This window comes from Serinus canaria, unplaced genomic scaffold (assembly GCF_022539315.1).
Source record: "Serinus canaria isolate serCan28SL12 unplaced genomic scaffold, serCan2020 HiC_scaffold_398, whole genome shotgun sequence".
Taxonomy (NCBI): Eukaryota; Metazoa; Chordata; class Aves; order Passeriformes; family Fringillidae; genus Serinus; species Serinus canaria.
This window is the reverse complement of record NW_026108512.1, coordinates 261-8071: the sequence shown is the minus strand read 5'-3', so window position 1 is coordinate 8071 and position 7811 is coordinate 261. Positions and strand designations below refer to the sequence as shown.

Genomic DNA, 7811 nt, shown 5'->3' with positions numbered 1-7811 from the left:
GCCGGATTTGCTGAGGGATCTCCCGGTCCTTGTCCCCTCGGTTCCATTTTCTGTCGCTGTGCGGCTGCGGGGGGCAGGGACAGAGCGGCTCTGGGGGTGCCTGGCATCGGGCCAGCGTCACCGCTCGCCACGGGCACCCGGGGATCCCGCGCACCTGGGCACGCATTTCTGGGCACACCTGAGCTCCCACCTGCCCAGCGCCCCAAGGCTCCCCCTCCCTGGAAAAGCCGCACCGGGGCTGCAGCGTCCCGGGAACCCCTCAGCCAATGACAACACAGCCGGAACGCACCGTAGCCAATGAGAGCGCTGGGCGTTGATGAGTCATCAGTTGTGTGGCAGAGCCTCTGAGCTCGGCTCCCCAGCAGTGTCGGGAGCCAATGAGAGCGCGCGGCGCTGCCGAGCCCGCCCCGCTCCGGACTGGTGCTCCCAGCGCAGCGCGGCTGCTTCGGGGCTGCGGCCCCTGCCCGGCGCTGGCCATGGGGCGAGGGGCGGCAGCTGCGGCCGGACTGGTGGTGCTGGGAGCCCCCCCGGCTGCGGGCGCGGAGCTCTCGGGTGAGCGGGGGGGCGGGAGGCGGTGGGACGGGGGGGAGAAGCGGGAAAAGGGGGCGGTGGGAGCCCGGAATGGAGGGGGAGGAGGAGGGGATCCCCCAAAGGGAGAGCGGGAGGGGTTGAGGATTGGGGGGAGGTGAGGAAGGGGTGGAAGAGGGTAGGAAAATTGGGAAAAAGGGAAGGATGAGACCCGAAAACTGAGCCCGAGGGGGCTGGAGACTGGGGGAAAAGGATGAGAAAGGGGGCAACGGCAGCCCAAAAGTGATTTAGGGACTGGCTGGAGGTGAGCAGGGAGAGGATGTGAAAGGCGAAATGGGGGAAGGGTGGGAAAGAGGAAATGGCAGGCGGACAGGAGGGTCCCATGGCGGCCATGGGGCACAGGGGATGCGGCGTGGGGATTCGGGGTGGCCCCCGGAGCTCTCCGGGTACTGGGGGTGCGCCCCTGACCTGTGTCCTGCACACTCAGGGGTGTTCCAGTGGATTGCAAAGGCTGAGTGTTACTTCATTAACGGCACCGAGAGGGTGAAGTACGTGGAGAGGCACAGCTACAACCGGGAGCAGCTCCTGCACTTCCACAGCTACGTGGGGCACTTTGTGGGGGTCACCCCTCTTTGGGGAGAAGGTGGCTCGGTACTGGAACAGCCTCCGAGATTTCATGCGGCTGATAAGGACTGCGGCGCACTGCTACTGCCGGAGCAACTAGGAGGTGTCCGCCGTGTTCCTCATGGAGTGCCGAGGTGAGCGCGGGGCAGAGCGTGTCCCCTCAGGCCCTGCCGTGGCAGTGACCCTGGAGCCCCTCAAAACCTCCCTGGGACTCGCCCCAGAGCCCTCAGCCCTCCTTGTGCCCATTCCCGGCGCCTCCCTTCCTTTCGGGTCCAAACCAGTAACCCCAGTCTCTCCCAGTGACTCCCTGTGTGTCCATCTCAGCCAGGCGAGCTGCTGATGCCCCTCAGCCAATCAACGCACGTTTCTTTGATGACTCATCAGTTGCTATGCAGACCCGCAGTGCCGAGTGCCCCGCGCTGGACTCGGCCTCCCAGTGCCATGCTCTTCATTCCCAGTTCCTCCCAGTGCCGGGCACGTCATTCCAGTTCATCCCAGTGCCGCCCAGTCCCTTCCACTCCTTCTCAGCCCATTCTCAGTCCATTCCCAGTCTGCTCCCAGTTCACTCTAGGACCTCCACCCTCTCTCCCAGTGCCCTCGCATCCCCTCCCATATCTCCCAGTCCATCCCAGTCCAATCCCAGTGTCTCCCAGACTATTCCCAGTCCATTTCCAGGCCCTTCTACTCCATTCCCAGTCCCTCAAGGCCATTCCAGCCCTCCCCTCTCTCTCCCAATTCCCCCCAGCTGATCCCAGTGTGTCCCCGCTCTCTCTCACTCTCCCAGTGCCCCCCAGCATGTCCATCTCTGTGGTGCCCTCGAGCTCCCAGCCCAGCCCTGGCCGCCTGCTCTGCTCTGTGATGGATTTCTACCCTGCCCACATTCAGGTGAGGTGGTTCCAGGGCCAGCAGGAGCTCTCGGAGCACGTGGTGGCCACCGACGTGGTCCCCAACGGGGACTGGACCTACCAGCTGCTGGTGCTGCTGGAAACCGCCCCCCAGCACGGGCTCACCTACACCTGCCAGGTGGAGCACGTCAGCCTGGAGCAGCCCCTGAGCCGGCACTGGGGTATGGGGGAGGCACTGGGATGTGTTGGGAGCAACTGGGAGGGAGTTGGAGAGTCTGGTTGAAACTGGGAGGGGATCCTGGGTCTGGAAGGGCCGAAAAGGGGTTTGGAGGATGCTGGGAGGGTGCATTGGTTGGGGGATCATGGTGGGCACTGGGAGGGAGTTTGGTATGCTGGGTGTAATTGGGAGGGATTTGAGTGGGCCTGGAGGGGCTGGAAGGAGATTGGGGATGGCAGGGATTGGGTTGAGATTGGTTGTCCTGGGAAGAGACTGGGAGGAGTCTTGGTGAGTCCTGGTGGGGCTGGGAGGGAACTGGGAGAGGGTTTGGGGGTCCTGGGGTGGTGAGGAGCAACTGGAAGTGGGTTGTGGGATCCTGAGAGGGATGGGAGAGGTTTGGTGGGTCCTGGGGAGGCTGGGAAGGGATTGGGGGGAGGTTTCAGGGGATCCTGGGTGGGCTGGGGGTGACTGGGAGGGTGCTTGGAGGGGCTTGGGGTGTCTGTGAGAGGTTGTGGGGGTCCTGACCCCTGCACACCCCCCAGAGATGCCACTGGACGCCGCCCGCAGCAAGATGCTGACAGAGATTGGGGGCTCTGTGTTGGACTTCGTCTTCCTGGCGCTGGGGCTCGGCTTCTACCTGTGCAAGAAGGTGAGGGGGGTCCCAGGGGTCATGTTCCCCCTCTCCTGGAGCGTGTGCGCTCCCCCCTAGGGCCCCCCCAGCCCGGTGTCACCCCCTTTTCTCTGCCCACAGAGCTCCTGAACCGCCGGTGGCTGCAGCCCCTCCCCATGGCCTCAGGCCCAGCCGGGACCCCCTGCTCTGTCCCCACTCCACTGATTTTGGGGAGGACGTGTGTCCCCCCAGCCCCGCTGTCACTCACAAGAGAACTTGCTAACACTTTATGTGAAGTTCAGAGTTATACACTCACACAGTCCAGAATATGGAAAATATGAAAGCTAAAACTTAAGGCATCATTCTTATGGTCTTGATCACCACATGGCCATGGTTGCATTGTGGTCACATTGGTCACAATCGTCTCATACTCATGGTCATCTCATGATCACAGTCCTGTCATGGTCACATTCATGGTCATCTGACTGTAATGGTCATCTTATGATCGTGGTTGTGTCATGGTCACGGTCATCTCATGGCCATCTCAGGGTGATGGTCATTTCCTGATGACTGTCATCTTGAGCTCATGGTTATCTCACTGTAATGGGCAGCTCACAGTCACCTCATGATCATGATTGTCGCTTTGATTTTCTAAGATTTTCTAAACTTTCTGATGTTGACATTCTTGTGAAGAACTTCCTCACACACTTTCTGTAGATAATACATTGTTTTGCATTCCTTTATGGAGGAGGAGAGACTTGATAGACTGTTGGTTTGTCCAGTGGCATTGGAGAGGTGGCACTGTCACCCTCCGATCCACTGTCACTTTTGGAAAACTATAAATGTTGGAGTCAGGAAATAAACTTCCCTTTTTGTTCTTCACCTTGGAACAGCAGTGTGCGCCTGCATTCTTTCGTGTTCCATAGCAACACATGATCACACATGGCCATGGTGTGTTGTGATCATCTCATGGTCATCTCTTGGTCACAGTCATCACATGCTCTTTGTCATCTCTTTGTAATGGTCATCCCATGGTCCTGGTTGTGTCATGGTCAGTCATTCTATGGTCATGGTGATTTTATTATCATCTCACGTTCAACTCATGTGCCACAATCTTGTCATGGTCATCTCTCAGCTCTGGTTGGGTCATGGCTGTGGTTATCTCATGATCACAGTCATCTCATGGCCCTCACATGGTCATTTGCTGATAGTCATCCTCTCAGTCATCTCATTGTATGCTCATCTCATGGTCACAAACAAATCATGGTCAGCTCATGGCCATCTCATGGTCACGATGATCTCGTGAGCATGGTCATCTCACGGTCATCTCTTGGTCACACTCATTACATGCTCACAGTAATCTCACATGCATGGTCATCTCATTGTAATGGTCATCTCATGACCATGGCTATGTCATAGTCACAGTTAGGGTCATTGCATGGACATGGTCACGGTCATCTCATGCTCATTGTAATGGTCATCTCATGGTCATGATCACATCGTGGCCATCTCATGCTCGTGGTCATCTCATGATCACAAACGTGTCACACTCATGGTCATTTCATGGTCAACTCATGGCCACAATCATTTCATGGTCATCTCGTGGCTGTGGTTGTGTCATGGTCATTGCATGGTCATGGTCATCTCATGATCATCTTGTGGCCATTTCATGGTCACTATCACGTCATGGTCTTGATCCTGTCATGGTCATGGTTGTCTCACGGTCACCGTTATCACATGGTCATGGTCATCTCATGATCACATCATGATCACCTCACGGTCAGGGTCATCTCACGGTCATCTCAGAATCACCTCATGGTCACAATGGTCTCATGGCTGTGGTTGTGTTGTGGTCATTATCATGGTCATTTCTTGGTCACAATCATCTCATGCTCATGGTTGTTCATTGTTATGGTCATCTCATAGTCATTATTGTATCATGGCCATGGTCATCTCTTGCTCATCTCGTGGTCTTTATGACCCCATGGTCATGGTTAAGTCATGGTCACCTCATGACCTTGATCATGTCATGGCTGTGTCGCGGTCCTGAAATGGTCATGGTCATCTCATGGTTAACTCATGGCCACAGTCGTGTCATGGTGATGGTCATTGTCATTTCCTGAGCACCAACATCTTGTGTTCATGGTCACCTCGTAATCACAATCATCTCTTGCTCATGGTCCTCTCATGGTCACGGCTGTGTCATGGTCATCTGATGGTCACAGTCTTCTCATGGTCTTGATCATCTCATGGGCATGGTCACCGACATGGTCATCACATGGCCATGGTCACTTCCTGATCATCTCGTGGTCAACTCATGGTCATGGTTGTGTCATGGTCACAGTAATGGTCATCTCATGGTGTCATGGTTTGAGCCTGGCGCAATGCCAGTGCCCCCATGAAAATACTTCTTCCTTGGTATCTACTGTGAGATGTGATCAGAGACAGAGCAGAGCAGGCTTCAGCTTAAGAATGTAAGGAAAAAAACTTTATTAACCTAAGACTATGTCCTGGTTTAAAGGCAAATTTGGGAGAGAATCCCCAAAAGGGCTTCTCCAAAAAAAACAAACCCACACAGCCCCTCTTCCCCAACTGGTTGGGGCAGAATTCCTCAGAGAGAACTGGAAAAAACCTGTTTATTTGACAGGCACAGCACCCCCAGCACACAAGATGAACAATACTGGATGACACCACTCTTTCACTGCTCTGAAAAAGATGACAAATTCAGAAAGTCTCTCCTGGGGGTGGTCGCTGTTATCAGTCCCTCCGGCGCTGGGGCAGCTGCTGCAGCCACAAGATGCAAACTCTCTCTCCGTGTTCCAAATCCCAGTCTGGAGGAGGTTCGGCAGGTTCAAAGGGGGGGGGGCAGGGGGAACAGTCCAGAAAGGAATTTGGACTGTTTAGCTAAATTAACTAATGAGAAGGGGGTGGGGGAAAAGCAAGAGCAAGCAAAGCAGAAGCGAAGCAGAAGCAAGAGCGAAAGCAAAAAGCAGCGCAAGAAGCAAAAAAGCAACACTAAGTCCTGGTGCTATCTGTAGGTCTCGTCGAGTGGCTGATAAGAGGCCCAAAACAAAACTCTCACTCTGCCAGTCTTAAAGGCACAGAACATAATATCCAGCATAAATTACACACACACAAATGGGGATAACAGCATCCTAACATCACGCTAGGACAGACTATAAGAGAAACACATAGAACCCATGATGAAAACCTTCCAAATTTCCTCCTCCTCCCCCCACCAAATTTCAATTCAGTTACCACCCCTCAGATCACCCACTCTCAGTCCATCACACCCTTTAGATAATCAATTCTCAATTCCTAGAGAAGAGAGGAGTTCCTCTTGCACCACAGACTTCCCAGGAAACAGTCGAAACTTCTCGTGTTTCCGTGTCACATGTGGCACCGCCAGAGAACATTTGCCATCATGACCTCTTCCTTCCATGTCCAGTGCTCTCACCACTGCACATGGACCAGAGCTGCTTCTAGGGTTTTTCCCTTTAAGGATGCTTTGTCTAGTTCCAAAAAAAAACACAGTCTCTCTCCTTTGGGACACCTGTCCCCCCCAAATTTCACCCCCTGGGGGCCGAGGGGTCTCTTGAACAGAGATCATCCTCCTCTTCTTCTTCTCTGAAGACAGAGGGCACCACCACCACCCTCCTCACCCGTCGTCTCTGTTCACACACTCCTTCACATCACTGCACTCTCCTGGCTCTGAGCCATTGCCTCCCCCTAGATGCAGTCTCTGTGTCACAGGAACTCAAGTGGTTCTGCCATGGCTATACAAGAAAAGTCCAGCCAAAGGCCACTCGATCATCTCCTCCCACCAAGGATTCTTCTCAACTTCTCTCAGACATCTTTCACTTGCCCATTTCCTGCTATGCCAAACTCTTTCTCCAGGAAGATCAGCATTTGCAAGGTTTCCGTCATCCCAAGAAGGTTAAAAGTCCCAGGCCCTGCCTGTGCGTGAACTCACACAGCTGGCTGCCCTGCCGGACACCCCCCCTTCTCCTTCACGCCGGCTGCACTATCACAGGCACAGCTTCTCTCCCTCTCTCTCCCTCCAGTGGGGGGGGAAATGGTGGGGGATGGGGGATGGCTGCCCAAAGCCTCCTCCACCCTTCGAATCTCGCTTCTGTCCCAGGCCTGGCTTACCTCCGGCTGCATGGCCTCCCCTCGGAGCTGGGCAGGGGGAGATCTGCTCTCTTCCAGGACCGGAACCCAAAGAGAGTTTCCCCTGGGAGTTCACAGCTTTTAACCCCCTGTGTTCTCAGAGGTATCCATGCCCTCAGTCGACAAACCAAGTGCCAATATTAAATCTGAACACCTATTGGTCTGACCACACCATCCCAAAAAAACTCATTTCCTCTCAAACCACAACACATGGTCATGGATGTGTCATGGTCACAGTAATGGTCATCTCATGGTCATGTGTAGCAATGGGGAACAAAGACACACAGGCCTCCTTGCTTGCTCCAAAGACCGTTTATTGTAACCAACCAAGCCTTTTTATACCTGAAACTTAACCCAAACTTAACCAAAATAAGCACACATTGGCTGCCTGCCACTGCAGTGTTGCTATTGATGTGTGCCTTTACCCAATCAGCTCTCTGATCATGTGATGTCTACGCATCTCCCCAGCCAATCCCTGCCTCACACACGAGGTGACCACCAACCCACTCTCTGACCATCCAAACCCTGAACCCTTCCCAGAGTGCCTTTTGGTGAACAGAAGTTGAATGGAAGTGAACAGGACTGAACAAAGGTGGAAAAGGTCCTTGTTTGTTGTATTGTGTGGAGTCTGGCTGTTTGTCTCTGTCCCCGCACACGCTTAGGCACTTTTCTTCTGCCCACCTTTGCCAGTTGTTGGGGTCTCTCTCTCTCTAGCTGGTCAGAGTGACCCCGAAAAAGTTCAAAAGTTTCTTTTTCCAGCCCGGTGCTTGAAGGAGTCAGAGCTCTTCATTTTTCGGTCTCAAGGTTATTTATTACA

At 54.3% G+C, this 7811-nt stretch overlaps 1 protein-coding gene across 1 annotated transcript; it reads left to right on the top strand.

Annotated features, from left to right (window-relative positions):
* Window positions 1–196: 196 nt before the first annotated feature.
* On the top strand, window positions 197–2863 carry LOC103825179 (class II histocompatibility antigen, B-L beta chain-like; the record flags this gene model as incomplete). Its single annotated transcript, XM_050987891.1, is given in 5 exon segments — window positions 197–552; window positions 1016–1161; window positions 1163–1257; window positions 1908–2275; window positions 2757–2863. Coding segments are annotated over 5 exon segments (891 nt in total), but the record flags the coding sequence as incomplete, so codon positions are not given.
* Between the last annotated feature and the right edge of the window lie 4948 nt (window positions 2864–7811).